The 19,797-nt window shown below is 45.6% G+C and overlaps 1 protein-coding gene across 1 annotated transcript; it reads right to left on the bottom strand.

Moving 5' to 3' along the window:
* Nucleotides 1-3,116: 3,116 nt before the first annotated feature.
* LOC139051945 (uncharacterized) lies at nucleotides 3,117-19,377 on the bottom strand. The gene is made up of 4 exons (XM_070528994.1): nucleotides 19,297-19,377; nucleotides 5,658-6,012; nucleotides 5,116-5,191; nucleotides 3,117-3,186 (listed from the first exon to the last, which is right to left on the bottom strand). The coding sequence occupies exons 1-4, from the start codon at nucleotides 19,375-19,377 to the stop codon at nucleotides 3,117-3,119; spliced, it is 582 nt and encodes a 193-aa protein (XP_070385095.1).
* Nucleotides 19,378-19,797: the final 420 nt, after the last annotated feature.

Here is a 19,797-nt window from a genome sequence, read left to right as displayed (position 1 = left end):
GTGTTATTTCAGACGTTGAGTGCGCTAACATATTGCCGCCAGCATTACGGGAAGAAAAAGATGACCGACATATCCCAACTGCGTAGCCGCCACACCGCGAGCAGCAAGCAAAGCACCGCAAGGCAACGCTCGGCCGGTAGGCCGGCGGCTCGTGCACGAGAGTCGGACGATTGGCACGCGACAGGAGGCGACAAAGAGGAGAACGACGTTCGAAGGAGCGTAGCTCGAGGAACGTTTTGTTGTTGCTGTTGAGTATTCAGTCGGGTTCTGTTGACGGGCATAGGTTCGCCCAGAATAAATCAGTTTTCCTAGAAACGGCTGTTGTAACTGTTCGTCACAATATTTAATTCTGCCTTCGCATCTCTATTCACTAAAGAACAAAAACCACCACCCCTCATGACAGCCAGTGACCCCACGATTGCAATGCCAGCCGTTACATTCTCAGAAACCGGCATATCCCTTCTTATAGATAAGTTCAAACTTTCTTCATCTACCGGCATTGATGAAATCAACACAAAGGTCTTAAAAAACACTCGCCACACGTCTACCAAGTTTTTATGCTTGCTATTTTCGCAGTCCATTTCTACAGGTATCATACCCCACGACTGGAAAGTGGGGAAGGTCGTCCCAGTCCACAAGTCGGGTAAAAAAGATTCACCACTTAACTACCGCCCCATATCACTTACCAGCATACCCTGCAAGCTCATGGAACACGTCATTTACTCTTTAACAATGCAGTTTCTGGACTCAAATAATTTCTTTCACTCATCACAGCATGGATTTCGTAAAGGTTACTCCTGTGAGACTCAACTAGCCATTTTCGTTCACGACCTGCATGCCAACCTTGACGCTAATCTCCAAACCGACGCAATCTTCCTCGACTTTGCTAAGGCATTTGACAAGGTACTCCATAACCGCCTATTTCTGAAACTTTCCAGCCTAAACTTGCATTGTGACATACTAGCATGGATAAAGGAATTCTTGACTCACCGCTCCCAATCAGTCATCATTAATAAACAAATGTCTAACTTACTACCAGTTTCCTCAGGGGTACCCCAAGGATCCGTCCTTGGGCCTCTTTTGTTTTTAATTTATATTAACGTCCTACCTCAGAAATTAGATTGCCATATTCGGATGTTTTATGATTGCGTTATTTACAAAACAGTTACTGACACCTTTAACCAACAATCCCTACAAAATAACCTAAATCTGGTAGAAAACAGGTGCAACGACTGGCTAATGACACTTAATATAAACAAATGCAAATATATATCTTTCCACCGTCACAGTAATCCTCTCCTGTTTCCCTACACTATCTCTAACGTTCCTATCGACCCTGTTCAATCATATAAATATCTCGGTGTTCATCTTAGCCATGATCTTACGTGGAATAGCCATATCGCGAATATTATTTCATCTGCTAACAGAACGCTTGGCTTCCTAAAGCGTCATCTCCACTCTGCCCCCCTGCATGTTAAGCTACTCGCATACAAATCACTAGTTCGATCAAAACTAGAATACGCATCGCCCATCTGGTCCACGAAACAAGTATACCTTGCGAATTCACTTGAATCAGTTCAAAACAGGGCAACTAGATTCATTCATTCCTCGTACTCTTTTGATATCAGCATATCATCTCTGAAATCGCAGTCCAACCTACCTACTCTTGCACTTCGTCGCCACATTTCTAGTTTGAGCTTATTTCATAAATTCTTTTATTCCGAGCTATCACAGGAACCCTACATCTGCCCTCCCCCACCCCGTTTCTTTCTTCGCACCGGACATCAGCAGCAGGTGTCTCGACCACGAGCACACACAAAAACTTTTGCTTCGTCATTCTTCCCCCGGACTGCTTGCGACTGGAACGACCTTCCCCAAGAACTTGCTGCCATCACATGCCCATCTATGTTCCTTAACCAAATTACGCGTGCGCTTGCATCAGAATAATCATTTTTGTTTGTATAACTCGTTCAACATTTTTCTGTTTACTGTTGTTAACCTATATGTTCCCACCCCTTATGTAATACCCTCACATGAGGGTCTTTAAGGAAATAAAGTGAAGTGAAGTGAAGCACCTTGTAGTAGTGTCTCAAGGAATTCAGCAGTTGTTTTCTCCACTGTATTAACGACTTCACTCTTGCTCGCCCTTAAATGTTACATTTTCCTGAACTCTTAAAAGCACACAGGGCCCCTGTGTGCTTTTAAGAGTTCGGAAAAATGTAAGTTCTGACAACTGTAATCGCTTCATGTTCCCACTGTGTGGAGCTTTTTGTTCATGTTGGTTAAGTTTGGTCTAATGAAAAACAAGTGCAAGCCATAAAATCCAGCTTGCATTAAGTGTCTTGTGTGTGTGTGAGGAATATGGCTAACCAGATCCATTCAGCTCAGCAGAAGCCCGTTGCACATCTGCCAGCAGCATGCGCCATCCAATTGGACAACACGTCAGCATATACAGGGTGTCTACCAAATTGACATTTCCAAATTCCCTGAGTTTTCCAGGTTTTCCCTGAGTGCCATTGCAAATTTCCCTGAGTGATGCAGAACTATGTTTTATATCAACACGGGCTGAAACCATATCACCTGATGCTGTCACTCTCTAGTAAGCACATGAAAAAAAAGCAACTTAATCCAATTTGAATACTAAGGAGCAGTGTTGATGTTATTCAAAAAGAGAATAGAAGGCAGGGGTTAGTAAAATGCACAGCAAATAAAGTGTCTTCGAAAAATTTGCAAATATGGTCGGACATTATCAAATACGAATAAAAAGGAGATGCATACAAAGGCAAATATTTTCTAATATGAGCTATTTCTATCAACTGATCGCAACCTCAGTGGGATGAGGCCTGAACTCTGTCACAATTGAGATTCTCTCTCAACAGCTCGTAAGTCAACCTCAACAGTCCTGACATACTCTCAGCCCGCGCACGACACCCGAGTGTTGTGTTGCACTGCTTCAAAGAGTGTATTTTGGTTTGGATGAGGGACACCTGCATCTCGGCATCAGCCAAAACTTTATTTTTTGAGCTCAAGCTCTTTCAAAACGGCGGCAACAAGCTTCCTTTCTCGTCTATTCCTCAATGCGTAGGTCACTTCTGTTCTTGTCCGCCTTCCGCCACTCATTCGCCCCAGGGACCATTTGAAGCATCTTGATCAGTTGCACAGTCCACGACCGATTTTTCGAGCTCCCTAGGGGCCGCAAAAACGTCCGAAAAATCGGCCAGTTGGAAAAAAATAAATGCGTGTCATTTACTGCCCTTAGGGGCTCAAACCGCCACAGGCACGTTCGAAAACGCTCTGAAGGCCTGTCGGTACACGTATTAGGCATACCTGTGCTCGTAATGTGACAGGAAATGCCGGGTGCCCGCGTGCATAATTAAGATATACATACTGTATTCCGTGGCAATAGCCCCTTCCCACGCTTGTTATGATTCACTGCAATACTTTTCCGTAAGCTTTACCGAGTAACATTTCTGTAGAGAGGCGAAGCTGACTTTCACGAACCGGCATTATGCAACGCACCGTGTTTTCCAGGTTTCTAAGCCAATGGCGAGGAGCACAAAGGTGGAGTCCGTGCCATTGCTGACAGCAGCGAATTCTTTCAATAAAAAGTTCGGCACCCACTGGCAAGAAGCTTCATAGCGAACGTCGAAGCAGCTAGGCCTAGCGTTGCCGCAGTGGTGGCAACGGGTGCTAGCGGATCTGCGTGCGAGAGTGCCGGTTCGAGGCGGCAAAGTAATCAAGACGGCAGCGGTGGTGCCTTTGATTAATGCCGTTTCGGACCTGCGGTCGCGGCAAAACGTCCGGAAAATCGGACGGCAAAGAGTTCTAGCGTCGGAAATTTCACAGGTTCTGATACGTTGACACTAGGGGGTACGAGGTGGCGCCGCGAACCCGTCCAAATTATCGGGAATCCGGAAAGTCGCTCGTTGACTGTACACTGGCAACTCCTCCTGCCAACAACAGGGCGTCAAAGACGATTCATTACGATTCCTATCTGCTACTCGAGCCAGCATTACCGCGACTTTCGACCCTTTCAATAAAATTGCCGCTAATTTTCCCTGATAGAGGCCCAAATTCCCTGAGTTTTCCCTGACTTTTTCCAGACTACGCGAAATCCCTGAGAATTCTCGGTTTTCCCGGTTTTCCCGGTTGGTAGACACCTTGATATAACGTCTATTTACATTGTACACAAGCGCACAAGCAACACACGTGACCAGCTCACAGGTGCCTCTCGCGCTGTAACGCACACAGCATTCGATTGGACATCTCGTCTGCATGTAATGTCTATTTACACTGTACACACACACTTACAAGCAGCACGTGCGGCCAGCTAAGAGGTGCCTCTCGCGCTCTAACGCACACACTATTCGATTGAACATCACGTCTGCACGTAATGTCTACACGTTTACTCTAACGTCTGCAAGCTTGTGCTTTTTAACTAACGTCGTTATGTTCTTTAGAATCCATCTTCTTGCAACTTGTTTCAGGAAGGTTTTTCAATATCTGTTGAAAAGCAGCCTCAGCTTGCACTTTCAACTTTTCAATTCTTTTTTTCTGTTTTTTTTTTCTTTTTTCAAACGTTGCTTTGTACTCTGCATGATACCTTGAGCACTAGCAATTAAGCAGCTGGGATCATCAATGACACGAAAGCTTTGACCACCATTATAAAAAGAGACACCATAGCAACTGCCTTCATGGCTAAGCAACTTGCTTGACTGCAGCTCCATCAAAGCAAGAGCATGAATGTGCTTGCACACGTGCACATATGGTACGTGGTCAAGATATGTGCATGTGTACATGTTACGGCAAGCCTCACAGTGCTTGTAATGGAGCTCAGAACCTGTGCAAGTCCTGCCAGCCTTTTTCACGATGTGATGAAAGTTAACTATGCTCTGAGATTTTATCTGCCATACGCCATCTCCCGCTGTGTCGATATCGGATGTCTGAAAATAAACGCCTGCTTTGTGGTTTTTGAAGTAAGCAGATTTGCGGTGGTCGACTTTGCCTTGTATAAGTGCAGCAGCCCTGTTCAAAATTTTGTCAACTGCCAAGGCAAAAATTACATCGATTAGCTTGTGCAGCCGCACATTTATTTGACCAACAATGTTGACGTACTTCAGAATCTTGTGCGTTGATTCAATGTGATTGTTTGTTGTTAAGCCTACTTGCTTTCTATAGCAATAGGCCCACTCTTAGCATACGTTTTCTCAAAGTATTTAGTAATGCTTTCCAGATCCTCTAGATCTTTGAAAGCAAGGTTATTCTGAGTGTGAAACTTGGAAGGTTTGTAACAATAAAAATTCAAACAGCGCATAAACGACGGGACCAGAATGAGGAGGAGACAAACACGGCGCTGTGTTTGTCAGCGCCGTGTTTGTCTCCTCCTCATTCTGGTCCCGTCGTTTATGCGCTGTTTGAATTTATATTGTTACCATGCAACACCAACTCGCCCAATCCGCTGCCCTTTTGGAAGGTTGGTTCAGAAATTCTTCTAGTTTCTCATCTATTTTTGTTTCGTGTACATTGATTAGTGCGTGCAAGGTTTCTCTTGTGACACTCCTGTGCTTGCTGCTACTAAGAATATTGAGGTGTGCGTTCCAGCTGCGCACCACATGACAGATACACAACCACCGATTCTTCAAGGACCCATCACTTGCTCCCCTGTGTTGCATAAACAGGGGCAGCATCGGACATGAATGCTTTACACTCTATCACGCCTACCTTTTCCTTGGTGGCCTCAAAAAACCTCACCATCGTTTCAGTGTTAACTCTCTCGGAAATCAAGTAGGCACATGGAATACCAGAGCCATCTTCCGAGGTGGTTAGCAATGTTGTCAGCTGAAACTTGTACCTATTTGTGCCATGCGTAGAGTTAATACACAATTTCTCTATTCCTAGCTTACAAAGTAGATCTCCCAGTGGGGAGGTCATCAAGGCAAGCTCAAAGTTGCCTTCAGAACGGCTCGGATCACCCTCTTTCCTGTAATATAAAACAGGCGATTCACTGCCTGCCTTGGCTCACTTTACGAGCTCATCAGCTCATTTCCTGTGTTTAAATTATTCTCTTCTTACATTCATTCAAACCATAACTCCACACTCATAAAATCATCAGGATGTCGCCGCTCTGCTTTGTCAATATTATACTTATCGCGGATGTTCCGAAGGTCCTATCTTGTGGCAAGTGTCATCCGGCTTCTAGTTGCTCTTGTGCCGGCCTTGATTTTTTTGAAATATAGCCTTCGGTGGCACTCCTTCTGCTAGTCTATCTGAAAATTCTAAAGAGCAACTCATCAGCAACCAAGGAGGCTGCACATCTGTTGTTTTTAATTTACGCAGACATCCCACTCTCTTTTTACTACACCTGGGAGGGCTGGAGCTGCACCTTAGAGTAAGGGCCGCATAGTGTAAGGGCAGGAGCTTCATCTTACACTATGCCCACTGCTGGTGCACATAGTGTAAGGTGCACCCACTGCTGTACCCGCATCAATGGGTCCAGACAGATGGACTCATCACTAATACCGGCGACTCATCTAAACTCTTAACAGAGGGGACTTCCAATAATTCAAAACAGTTTCCCTCCCTCTCTACTGTATTTGCTTGTTGCTTTGCAGCAGAATATCATCACGACTACTTTTTTGCCTAATCGCTTAGTAATTCAGGCTGCTGACCTCTCGAATACGAGCTGTGAACATGTACTTTGTCGTTAAAATGACTTTGCTGGCAGATTTGACGTAGCTTGAACCGGGATGTCTTTACAAAAACCAAAGGATAGTATCAACACATGCCTTAAACATGGTGCTATTTAGGTAAATTCCGTCTCATAGGGGAACATACAGAAGGCTTGTTAAATAAGTGTCATAATCTAAACATGCATATACTCTGTGTCCCAGCTAACACTAAACAAGTCGTTCAATTAAAAATTTAATAATAAAACACGATTTTAAGACCTACGGTGTTCGGTCCTCAGACCTCTGACTTAACATTGTGAATATTACAATTGTATCTTTCACAGTGTTCTGAAATATTTTTTGCCCGTTGAACAGTTTAGCTAACATTAAAATGATCCCTGTTTTCAACCAGAAGTGCGTGCATATTCACAGTTTTTGTATATCTGACAGACTAACAAATAAGTGTTTATTTATAGCAGTAATAAAAGGAAAGTATGTCCTCTACCATAAATGCTCTGTTTAGCGCAATGAAACAGACACAAGAAAGGCGACAGGACAAGGCGATACTCTCAGCTGACATCATTTTATTGCGTCACTCCTTTATAGACAGCAGAAACAAGAGTAACATGCGCAGTGAGTGCCTCCCCCCCCCCCCCATGTGCAGGAACCACCAACATTCGATCACAAGAGCGCACTCATGCGACACAATCTAAAAAAAAAACATATTCAGCACTGTACAAGTTTAAGGAAGGCACACTAATGCACTGTGACGCTAACGACTATATGAAGAATGCTTCCGATAACTCTCGGGTGGTGGTATCGCGGCTCTTTTTCAAAATCCTGGCATCACGAGACATGGGTTCGCACTTGCATATTTTACTATGTTGAACCTAATGGGAACCTGTGCTGTTAGTATGGATCGCTCATGTTCTCTAAGGCGCTCGTTAACACAGTGGCCTGACTGCCCTACATACACTTTGCCACATGACAACGGACCACACCGACCACACCAACGCTGCAATACGTGGCTATTTTCATAATCTAGTTTTTTACTTGTTTTAGAAATGCGGCTGCACAACATTGACAGAATCTGAGGAGCAGAAAATACTACCGGAATTAGGTATCTAGTGGCGACATTCTTTAGATTGTGAGCCACTCTATGGCAATACGGCACAACTTCAGGCCTCTTCTTTTGTGTACTACAGTTACTTTTGTGCCGCTTCCCTTTGAGTTTCTGAAGCAATACCTCTGAGACTGACGTCACCACCACACTTGGGTATCCCGCAGCCTGCAGCCAATTCAACTCTGCAATAAAACTAGTTCGCAGAGTGATGACAAGATTTCATTAACGAAGATTCTAGACACATCAAAGCAGTGGCGCGTTTCAAAATCTTGGAGTGCGCAGACGCGTAAGCTAAATGTTCCTTACGTGCACGTGGAGAGTACATCCAGTAGGCGTGACCTGTTTGGTAAGGATAGCTGCAAATCTAAAAACTGGAGTTTACCGTCCCTAGATAGCTCATGTGTTAAAGTTAAACCTTTGCCATTGTCATTGAACAGAGTTAAAATGTCAGCTACCGTAACGGAGCATTTCGTTGTTAATCTGTTTTATCGCAACAAGAAAATCATCAACATATCTAAAAATTTGAACTGAGTCATTGTTTAAAGCACTGTTAAGAGCGCGGTCGACGAACGATAAAAAAATATTACAAAGAGCAGGCGCCACATATGAACCAATAGACACACCATTTTTCTGAATAAAAAGCTTATTTCGAACCAGATAAAAGTTGCATTTAGATTAAGTTCATGAAGGGACATGAAATTTTCCGAGGGCAACCCGGTCGCATTGCGAAAAGCTACCCCGCCACTTTCCTTGATGCATATCATCACGCTGCGAAATAGCTCATCGTGTGGTATTGAATAATAAAGATCTTCAACGCCAACAGAAAAATGTTCGCTACTGAATGGTTGTCTTCCAGAAAGGAAACAACATCGAAAGAATTCTTTATGCTACAAGGATCGTCGATAGTTAAATGCTCCAACTGAATGCGACCGCTGCACCACATTTGATGACGTTTGTTGCATTTAAAAGGAAAACTTATATTCTAGTGACTGCAACTTTCAAATGTTTCATTTAGGTTGCCAATCCTTTATTGAAAATTGTCCAAATTTTCCGAAAACGATACTACCAAGTTTAAAACTGTGTAACTCACCAATAAAAACAATGACATCACAATTATGTTAATTACATCTAATAGTACATCCACAGCGGACAAAATTGATGTGTTACATATGAATCTCAAAAATACTTAGTATTATGGAAATACGGCTTTTCCAGGACGCTTGTACACAACATAACCAATTTAGGTAAGATACAAATGGACACACCAGATTTGTCCGCTTTGACTGTTAAAATAGATGCCGTTTACAGAACGGCGATGTCTGTTCTTGATGCGCAGCTATTAGATTGTAAACGTAGTGCTTACATTCTTTCTCGAGCTTTAGAAATTTTCCAAATATTTTAAACAAAATCCATGCCCTAAATTCCACTTACAACGCCAACTAAAATTTAACTTTCTCTCTCAAATGCAACAAATCGCATTACAAACGATACAGGGGTTGTCTCAGAAAAGCGTTTCCGCGTTTTACATGTATTTGAATAGGCCGCGTCGGAGTTGGGCCCGAATTAAAGCTGCCTCTTAAATAATTTGTCGAGGGATCAAATACATGAATACTAATTGCACTGCGATTGCCAAAGATGCTGCGAACAAATTCTTCAATGCTACGCACTGTCAAAACAATTAAATTACGTATTTCTTCATAAAAGAATGTACTCGTATGCGCCGAAAATTGTGCCCAAAATAAGCGATATCAGTGCTTTTATCTTTCTTGTCTATTTAATACGTAAAGAAAATATCGCACGAGCTTTAGAACCATATCAGTTCGAAACCAGCAAAGCAGTTCATGGCGCTGATATGAAAAATGTAATGACCATGGAATAGACAAGTTGGATAAATATGTGATTGATTTTTTGTCACTCAAGAACTGTGTGGGGATGTCGCGGCTAGCGAAGTACGAATCCCAACATAAAAACGTAACGCTTCTTTATTCGGTGAACGATGGCAGCGGACGGGCATACCAACGCTACGTTCGTCCCAGTAGCGGAAGGTAGAAGGCCATCCTTCTCAGCCAGGCAGCCTGTTCTTATAGCCACCGTCGGTGACGCATACCTCGGGTGACATGGCGGTGGTGCTATGCTTTATCGACCATGCAATCCAGCGTGCAGCTGTGGTATGCTTGGCCAGATGATAAGATGGCAGGTGCGCAGAAATATGCGCAGAGTGTGTCGCCACAACTGTGTTTACATTCTTGTACATATGCAACGGCCAGTGAAAAATCTCAATCACGATGTCATTTGTTCCAACGTATTACACAGGAGCAGCTGTCACCGGTCGTGTGTATCGTGACTGATTGCTCCGGAATCATAGTCGCAACAGAGAGCACGTATAAAAACAGGATTTTCGCAAAATATACGAAGGCGAGTCAAATGAAAGCGAGCTAATGCGAATATCTCCCAAACGGGCTACTTTGTTTATAAGTAGTCCCCATGAGCATTTAGACATTGTCTCATAGACTAACGAGTCGCGCCGTTCCCCTCTCATGAAACTCCTTGGGTTGCTCCTTCAAAACGTCGGCAACCAAATCTTTCACGTCATTGTCCGACGCGAATCTGGGTCCCTTGAGCTGTTTGTTTGGTTGCCCCAAAATTTGGAAGTCTCAAGGCAACAGGTCTGAGCTGTATGGCGGATGTTGCAGCGTTTCCCACGTGAACTTTGCCAGCTTTGTATTAACGACATAAGCGACGTGGGGAGGGGCATTGTTGTGAAGCGAGATGACCCCATTACTCAATTTTCCACGTCATTTGTTCTTGATTGCGACACGCAACCGTTCCGGCATTTCATCATATCGGAAACAATTGATAGTCTCAAGATTTAGCAAATTTTATCGGTTATGGTCCCTGACGATCGAAAAAAAAAGTCAACCACACCTTTCCGGTGGAAATGATGGCCTTCGCTTATTTGGGTGCCGTGAATTCGAGTGTTTCCACTGTAAACATTGCCGTCCTGTTACAGGCTCGCAGTAGTGGCACGATGGTTCGACCCGGGTCACAATTGCAGACAAGTCGTCACCCTCATTGGGATACCGGATCAGATGAGCCAAGGCAGCGCCGAACGTCTCCGTCTTCTGGCGGTAGTTCAACATCTTGGGCAACCATTGCGCACACAAGAGCCGATAACCGAGATGTTCATGAATTATGGCGTCAACTAAACCATGACTGATGTTCACACGCTCTGCAAGTTCATCGATGTTTATCATCCGTTCTTATCTCTTCAGTTCATCAACCTTTGGTATTTCGTTAGGGGTGATTGCACGATGGCTTTGGCCCGCTTTTGGCTCGCCTTTGCAACTTTCACGTCCTTTGAACCGTTTGCTCCAATGCTTCACAGTGGCCAATGAATTGGAATGTTCAACGTACACGGCAGCCATACGCCGACTAGTTTCTTCTTGGGAAATACATCCAGCTGTCAAAAGCTTCACGGTACCACGCTGTTCCACTTTTGGAGTTTCATTTATCTCACGCAACTGTGTTCAACCCAGTGTATTTGAGCATTAAAGAGCCTCTAGGCTCACACCTGCGTGTCACTTTTGTAAATGAGAGATGCTTGTGTGCTACGCGCATGCATCGCAGATAATGAACCTAACCATTATTGCGCGAAGTAGGTTGGCTCACTTTCATCTGACTCGCCCTCGTACATTATGAATGCAAAGATACAATGGGATGTACAAATGCGAAGATACAGCTTGATAAAGGGCAAAATAGTGTCACTACAAACAAGGTTCCCTGCATGTATACACAAAACCTAGCAACAAGATATTTAGTTATACGTATAAGTCTCCAATAAATCTACGTATCTAAGAAAAAAGTCGCTATATACAATGCGACAAACAAGGCAAATAAGCATGTTGCGCAATCACGGAGTCACAGAATCCTAGATCCCGCCGCCATTCCATCCACTCTGTCTGATGTATCGCGCGCGCTACGCGCTTGCTCTCCGCTTTTCTCCTTTGCGCACACAAGACTGCGTCACCATCGTCGGCTCACCCATTCAACCCCCACCCCCACGCATTCACTCTCACATAGAGCATGCGGCGCTCGGTCACGATGTTATTGCCCTTGGACTTTATGCGAAACATGAGGGCGTCGGCGACGGCAGGAATGCGCCTGAAGGGTCCATATATTTGCTATCGCAATAATATACAAGAGTATCCGGCAACTGAAGCGTCGCGTGGTTGGGGCGACACGAAAAAAGCCTATGCGCTCTGGCTGTCTCTGGCAGCCCGCAGGTAGGGTAGTGAAAACAAAAAAAAAATTTAATGAGGCTCAGTGTGTCTTTGCCAATAAAAGCCAAAGTAGAAAACATAAATAAGAACGTTGCTGCCTTGGCTAGATTTGGCGTCTTGGCATGGATGCATGCTTTGGCATAGGTGGAAAAAAAGTTTATATTTTTTATGTGACATGACGGCACAAATGAACAACTGCAAAGCTTTATCTCATCGGATCTCGCTGCGTGCTTTGTCAATTTGTCTGATAGTGTGTTGATTTGGTGGTCTCGTTGTATGTTCCGATGTAAGACTTTATAAAAGTCAGTGTGTCTTTGGCATCAAATGTGTATAGCAGCAATAAACCCACAAAGTTCCGCAACTGAAAATCTAAAGCACGACTTTGGAAGTGTCAATGTGCCTTTCACATCAAAAGTTTATGAGATTTATACCCATAAAGTTTCGGAATTGACATCCATGCGCTCCATGGATTCCGCGGCCTCCCCGTGATGCTGCGGCGAGCCCGTTCGCCATCAAAACGCCCTTGAAACTTTGTGCTCGGATGCGGCTGCTTGCGTTATGTGACTCCCGGTACATGGGCGTTGTCGCGGAACCCAGCGCGAGTTCCCAATGTTCGCGGTGAAGTGTCTTTTCGAGCGTGAAAAAGACATTCTAGACAAAATCCAGAATTATTTCTGGCGCCCGCGGTGGCTTTGGTCGGCGGTGCATGGACCAGAATTGAGGACACGCAGAAAGGATGTGCAAATTATTGAAGGCTGAAAAATGGCGCCAAATACGACTATACAATGATTGGCTGAAAGTGCTCGTTGAAGAAAGAAAAGACCCCTCCAAAAAGGACCGAATGCTGCGCGAGTACAAGGTACTTGCCGGGCAATCTACAGAGTTGTTGTGGCAACACACCAGGATCTTCTTACTGAAGCCGTGCACCAGGATCACCAGTGCCAACGTCGTCACCACCCTTGGGGAGGCTACAATTCCAGACCAAGTTAGGAGGACTCTAGAAATAGGCCCGAAATACAGTTTTGAGCCAAAGCTTACTGCTCCACAGCTCCTAGCCATGGGTAGAAGCATAGGTGACAGGACTGAGGATCAAGACCGTGAACAAGTTGTCGGTGAAGCCGTGGACTTCGTCCTAAAGCACGCACCGTGTGGAAAATCAGGTATAGAGAAAATTGTAAAGGAGCTAACGAACGATGCGCGTGAAGTACTACAGGCAGATAAAAAAGGCGGTTTTGTTGTTCTGCCTAAAAACCTTATGAACTAAAAATCCAAGCAAGCCATTATTAAGAATTTGAAAGCTGTTCCTCTCGACCCGAACAAGCAAAAGAAGGCAGCCCTGAAGCTACTCAAAGACTTGCACCTAGACTCGTTACGGCAGCTTGTGAACAAAGCGGAGACGGAGTTCCTTGATGTTTTCTTCACTTGCAAAACCCACAAGCCTGAATACCCTTTAGGGTTATTGTGTCCGAGAAGACGACATGGCAATGTCATGTAGGAAAAGTTCTGCAAGGCCATCTCAAGAAGTTGCAGATAAATTATCCTTTCCTGGTAAGGAAGAAAAAAGTGGAGAAGGAAAGCAGGGAGGTTAACCAGTTTAGCTTAATCGGTTTGCTACCCTACGCATGGGAGCGGGATGGGCGCTGTAATGATTCTCCCGTAGCCTGTCATTAAGACATCGTCCGCTCTGACCAACATAGCTGGATCTAAATGCGAAGGGGGTTTTCGGATCCCCACTGAAGAAACTGTATGCGTAATCAGGCAGACGCCGCAAGTACGGTCACTTGTAAACCGGTATATTGTGCATGATCAATTGTCAGCACAAATCGTAATCAGGTAACCACAGAAATCATCGAAGCGCAATTTATTGACAGGTGTGGTGACATGTGCGCGCGTGTCAAAACCGTCCATCGCCCTTTCCGGCAAGGATCTATCCTTCATGCGTAGAGATAGGATTTCTTTGCGGGATGTGCACACGTGATGTGTCGCAGATTCTGCTGTATATGCGGTCACTTCTAAATAAACCACTGTTTTAAGTCTGCGCTCCTCTGTCTCAGCCTCTTCTTTGTCCTCATCTTATGCGCAAAACGCAGCATTCATGTCCTACCAACATGCTCGAACCTTAGCGTTCTATATCGTTGCCGCGACGACGGTCTCCGGCACCAGTGCGGTCGGTGCATGCTCGCCAAGCTGCGCCTGTTACACTCGCGGTGCGGCTTAGCTATAATGCACGCAAACCAGCCGGCGGAGACGGTAGCGCAATGGTCGAGTGGCATATGGTGAATGCTTCTTCAATCAATGTTCCGGTGGCTACATGCGAGGTGTCTGAATCAAAAAATAAATTGATGTACGTGCTACGTGCAGATATTACGTGCCACTCTCCGTTCGTAAAATGGTTTTGCAAGCTTTGGGTTACGGTATGCTTCGCTATGGGATTACGGTGTACGGTCACTGCGCGATTCGATGGAAAAATAGAGTCAACTCCATCCTTCGATCTATTCGGAAAATTATTGGTTATGATTTATGTTTAACCACCGGCATCGACCTTTTCAAAGCCTTAAGGTTGCCAGATTTTAACGCCCTTCTAGCGGAAACGGCCATCCTGAGGCATTTCTGGTCGCACAAAACAAGGTTGAATATGTTCCTGCTCGGTGTCTCCGGCCGAAAGACCGTTTTCGGGTGCCTCGCTGTTCTACCAAGTACGGTCAGCGCACTCGTAATTACTTCATCTCTTCATCTCTCAATAAACTACCAGCAAGCGCCTTTCGCGCGAAATCAAAGTATAAATAAAAACAAATTCTTCGTCGCATTAACCTCTAATCCATTACACGGTTGGTTCTTTCATGTGTATTAAAACCCGTACATAACTTTAGGGTACTGGACCAAATACATTAATTTATTTGTTTTATTTTACGCCTACTGATGTGTGTGAATAGAGCGTGCAACAAGTACTTTCGTTTTGTTTCAGTGCCCTGCTCCCTGCAGATCTCATATGTATATTCCTGCCTCTTTTTTTTTGGTTCCTATTTTCATTGTTTTTTGTTGGCTGTTGTCAATAAAATAACTGATGGTTTTTTAAGTGTCATACAAATGCCTGATGTATGTTTTCTTGCTCTGTATTAAGAATGGTGGATTATGTTACTTTTCATAGCATGATACGTGGTTTCTTTTCATTTTTTGCCTCCTCATTGCTGTTTGTGTTTCTCATGTGTGTCAGTGCCTGTTAACAATGGTTCTGCATATCTTGCGTTATCCGCGATATTACGTCGTGTGAAACGCTGTCTGTCGGCTCTGCCCTTCAAGCCCAATGCGGCTTTGGCAGGCCTATTATGTATTAGTGTTGGCGGAATTCCTGTGTCAATAAAGTATTATTATTATTATTATTATTATTATTATTATTATTATTATTATTATTATTATTATTATTATTATTACTCGAACGTAGCGTCAATGCTTGAGCAATATCAGAGGCTTGTAGCGTTGCATCAGCAGCCTCAAGCGCTGGCAAACAGAACGATGCGTGAGGGAGCCCGCGACGCGGCGGAGGGGCGTGGCCTCTCTGCCTCGGCGTGGGAGCGGCCCACTGCGCACTAGTCGCGCGCACCGATGGACCTCAAGAAAGCTATTCATTCCCTGTTCAGTGTCCTGTTCAGTTCCCTGTGATGTTTCCATGACGATAGGCAATTCTGATGGAAAACTAATTATTTGCAACGCAGAAAATGTCCTTTCCTAATACTCTTGTGCCATAGACACGCGGAAAGGTAATTTACAAGCGTCTGCATTTCACCAGGCAACATGTTTATGTCGACCCGATGTGAAGTTTTTGTTGCAAAGCGGGATTATGTGTCCCGATATACATGAAGTTTCATTTTTATTAAAACGGCAAGCTGGGCGAGTTGGTGATTGAACATGTTCCTATGGGTGGGCAGCGCAACCCGGATGAAAGACGAGCGGAAGTACACAATAGATGCACGAAATTTATAATAATTGCCTGGGACAGGTAGCGCAATCATAAAGCTTTCCAGGTGGATAGATGGATGAATAACTTCCTTGAGGTCCGTCGGTGCGCGCGGCTAGTGCGCAGTGGGCCGCTCCCACGCCGGGGGAGGGAGGCCACGCCCCTCCGGCGCGTCGCGGGCCCGATGGACAGCCAGGAGCTGTGATTATCAGCCGCTTTGCTGTGTTGCATCTATCTGTTGGCGCATAACGCAGTGGACTTGTCGCTCGGCCATATTTCTAGTTGCAGGACTTTAGCAGCAGAGTGAAATTGCTGTATTGGCTATTAGCATTCCACGTGGGCTGTATTGCCGTGAGTTTCCTTGTGCCTTTATGTGGTTCGCTTTACCGCTCCAGCCGCGCAGTACTTTCTTTTTCCGGGCGCGCTGGTTGACTCGGTGTGGTGAAGGATGGTTGTAATTTGTTCGTGAGTGGTCGCGTGCATCGGTTATCTTCGTTGAGACAATAGCAAATGGTGCGCACCGGTACTCTGGAACCATTTTTGATGTGCAGGAATAGTGTCCAACCTATAACCATTCAAAATTATTGACTTGTACAACATCAGCTACAAAGCTCTTGACCATTACCGCCAGTGCACATAGAAATGAGCTTAATAACGTAACTGTTTGCAGCAGTGATATGGCTGATATGATTGATTGAGTGTGCTGTTACCGGCAAGCTAAATCTAACGCTAAGTAGGTTGAGCCTAGCATTGAGGCGAGGATGCCAGGAGACGGTAAATACTTCATTGCTGCCTCAATAATGAAGTATTAAAAAATAGTGAAGACACAAAAATATATGTCTTTCTCTGAAGTTCAGCTTTATCCGCGACGACCACAGGACAATCATCCGCGACGACACTGAGTCAACCAGCGCAGCCGGGAAAAATATGCTGCCCTTCCAGAGCAGCAAAGCCAGGCACATAAAGCCCCCACCCCCATTCCCCCCCCCCCCCAAAAAAAAAAAGAAAGAAAGAAGCTCGCGGCATAGTCACGTGGAATGCGAACAGCCGATGAAGCAATTTCACTTTCATGTTAAAGTCGTTCGGCTAGTAAAATGGCCGAGCTACAAGTCCGCATCCTTATGAGCACACACGGATAAATGCGGCACAGCAAGGCAGCTGATAACAAGCCTGGAAGTTTCAGTTTGCCGAGTGCACCATGATACAGCTGCCGTGCCGAACGTGTGATGTGCGCGTCATCGGTTAACGAACACTTCTCCCACCAAGGCCGCGTCGGCAGTACGAAGTATGAATGCGTGATGCACCACCAAGGAATAATGAACCGAGCACGCACTACCAGGCCTGACAGAACATCCTAAACTACGCACAACCTGTTATTAGGGCACACATAGCCTAACGGCAGAGCACTCATGAGCGCGACGTGGAGGTTTCTGAAAGCGTATGAAGTCAATATGAAGCATATCATGTAGTAGCTGCCTGCACGTCGCAGAATGCATGCTGTAAAATGTTTTTTTTGGGCGTGGTGTAGGTGCGTTGTGCGGGAACTGTCACTACGTTTACATGAACAAAAAATGCATTTTCGAAAAGTGCTTGAAGCAGCTTGTGGATGATGCGAAAACAAAAAATCTGGATTTCACATCAGTAGCCCGGGTGCTTCCTATCAGACAACACAAAAGGCTGAATCGCAGGGAAGGCATTATTCCGTATGCCGTATGCGTACGCAAGATGCTTTGGTCAGATGAATTTTTAGTACTTACTATTTGCAAACAAAGCTTCCGTAAATTTGAGTGGAAGCTCTTATCAGTCATACGCTATGAAATTTCTTTATAACGACGTTGAAGTGGAAACGAAATTAATTATATTCATTACTACCCTTCACTGTAGTGTATGCGTAATGAAGTCCACAATTTTGAACTTGCATAGAAGACGGCCTTGCGGCCAGAAGAAACGCTACATGACCACGTGCGCCTAACAGAAAACAACAAAAGAAATTTCGGCGTCCCCAGCACACAACTTAGCATCTGACACGATAGCGTTTACGATAGCTGCCTGCCATTTCAATGTGGTGGTCTTTCGTATCCGCTTTCAGTTGGCTTGTCTCTAGCCCCACGAAACGGCGACGCGGTTGAATAGGTTGCACGCTGCGCCGCCAACAACGTTTGTCGCGTTCGAGCAGCACGTGCCACACAGGCCGGCGGGGTCTCCGAGATTGCACCGGCACAAATTCTGAGGCCGCGCCTATAGCTGCTCTAGCCTGCGCGGTGCCGCAGTAAAAAAAATTGTCGTGGCGATAATGAGCCTCTGCTTCTGCACAGCTACGCGCCGGGTTGAAAAGGAACAGTGCTCGCTTATGCTAGCTAACCTGTTGTTCTGTCTAAGAGGCACGGCAAAGGTGTGGTACGAAAACCACGAGAAGCAGCTAACCAGCTGGGACCAATGCAAAGAGAAATTGACAGAGTTGTTTGGCAAGGCAGCCGGCCGTAAAATAGCCGCAAAGCAGGCCTGGCTTCGCGTGCCCAATCCCGCACAGAGTCCTATGTCTCGTACATCCAGGACGTGCTGACACTTCGTCATAAAGCCGATCACGACAGGACAGAAGCTGAGAAGGCCGGGCACGTGCTTATGGGCATTGCTGACGACGCCTTTAATCTGCTCATGTGCAAGGGCTGCTCTACAGTTGACGCAATCATTAAAATGTGCCGACAATTTGAGCAGGCCAAAAGCCGACGCGTCTTGCAACCATACGACATACCCCCCAATACTGCCGCAACATCGACGTGTGAAGATCAACCCGCACAGCAGCTTGCGTCGCCATCAGAGGACGTGGTACGAATCGTTAGACGTGAACTGGATGTGATGGCGCCCGCAGCTTTCTGTCAGCGTAGCCCTGATGCTACCGCATTTTCAGTTCCCCTCGTACAAGCTATCGTTGGCCAGGAACTTGAAAACACTGGCTTACAGTCTGTGTGTGCTGTCGCGAAACCCAGAGCTAACGAAAGCCCTTCTACTATTTTCGCTCCAACCCGACGCTTCTCTCCGCGTTATCGCAACCCGACTGAGTGGAGTGCGACGAGCCAGACGACCAGCCGATATGTTTCACCTGTCGCCGCATTGGTCATGTCACCCGATACTGTCACAACTTGTGGCCATCAACACCTCGCACGCCGACCAACCTAAGCCGTTTTGATGGAAATGCCCGCAATGTTTCGCCCACAGCCGCGTCTATCAGCACCGACAACTCTGCTCGGAATACGTGGTACAGCCGCTCACCATCACCACGCGGACACCTGTCTCATTCGCCGCAAACACGTCGCGCATCTTCCCGTTCGCCGCAGCCACGTCACCTTTCATCTCCTGTGGCTTTTGGCCGCACCCTTTCGGAAAACTAAGAAACGCAGCACTCGGAGGTTGTGCTGCATTGCCAACTACAGTCATCATCATCATCATCATCATCAGCCTGGTTACGCCCACTGCAGGGCAAAGGCCTCTCCCATACTTCTCCAACAACCCCGGTCATGTACTAATTGTGGCCATGCCGTCCCTGCAAATTTCTTAATCTCATCCGCCCACTTAACTTTCTGCCGTCCCCTGCTGCGCTTCCCTTCCCTTGGAATCCAGTCCGTAACCCTTAATGACCATCGGTTATCTTCCCTCCTCATTACATGTCCTGCCCATGCCCATTTCTTTTTCTTGATTTCAACTAAGATGTCATTAACTCGCGTTTGTTCCCTCACCCAATCTGCTCTTTTCTTATCCCTTAACGTTACACCT

This window comes from Dermacentor albipictus, unplaced genomic scaffold (genome assembly GCF_038994185.2).
Source record: "Dermacentor albipictus isolate Rhodes 1998 colony unplaced genomic scaffold, USDA_Dalb.pri_finalv2 scaffold_16, whole genome shotgun sequence".
Classification (NCBI taxonomy): Eukaryota; Metazoa; Arthropoda; class Arachnida; order Ixodida; family Ixodidae; genus Dermacentor; species Dermacentor albipictus.
Note: the sequence above shows the minus strand (reverse complement) of the source record. Positions and strands in the feature narration are given on the sequence as shown.

What these genes read in the sequence shown, in the direction of transcription:
- LOC139051945 (XM_070528994.1), bottom strand. Translation starts at nt 19,377, where the DNA reads ATGAAAGGTGACGTGGCTGCGGCGAACGGGAAGATGCGCGACGTGTTT. An exon ending in CAGGTGTCCGCGTGGTGATG is followed by an intron (nt 6,013 to 19,296) that starts GTGAGCGGCTGT and finishes AAGTGAGCCAAG; the next exon opens with GCAGGCAGTGAATCGCCTGT. An exon ending in TGTTTATGCAACACAGGGGA is followed by an intron (nt 5,192 to 5,657) that starts GCAAGTGATGGG and finishes ACGTATGCTAAG; the next exon opens with AGTGGGCCTATTGCTATAGA.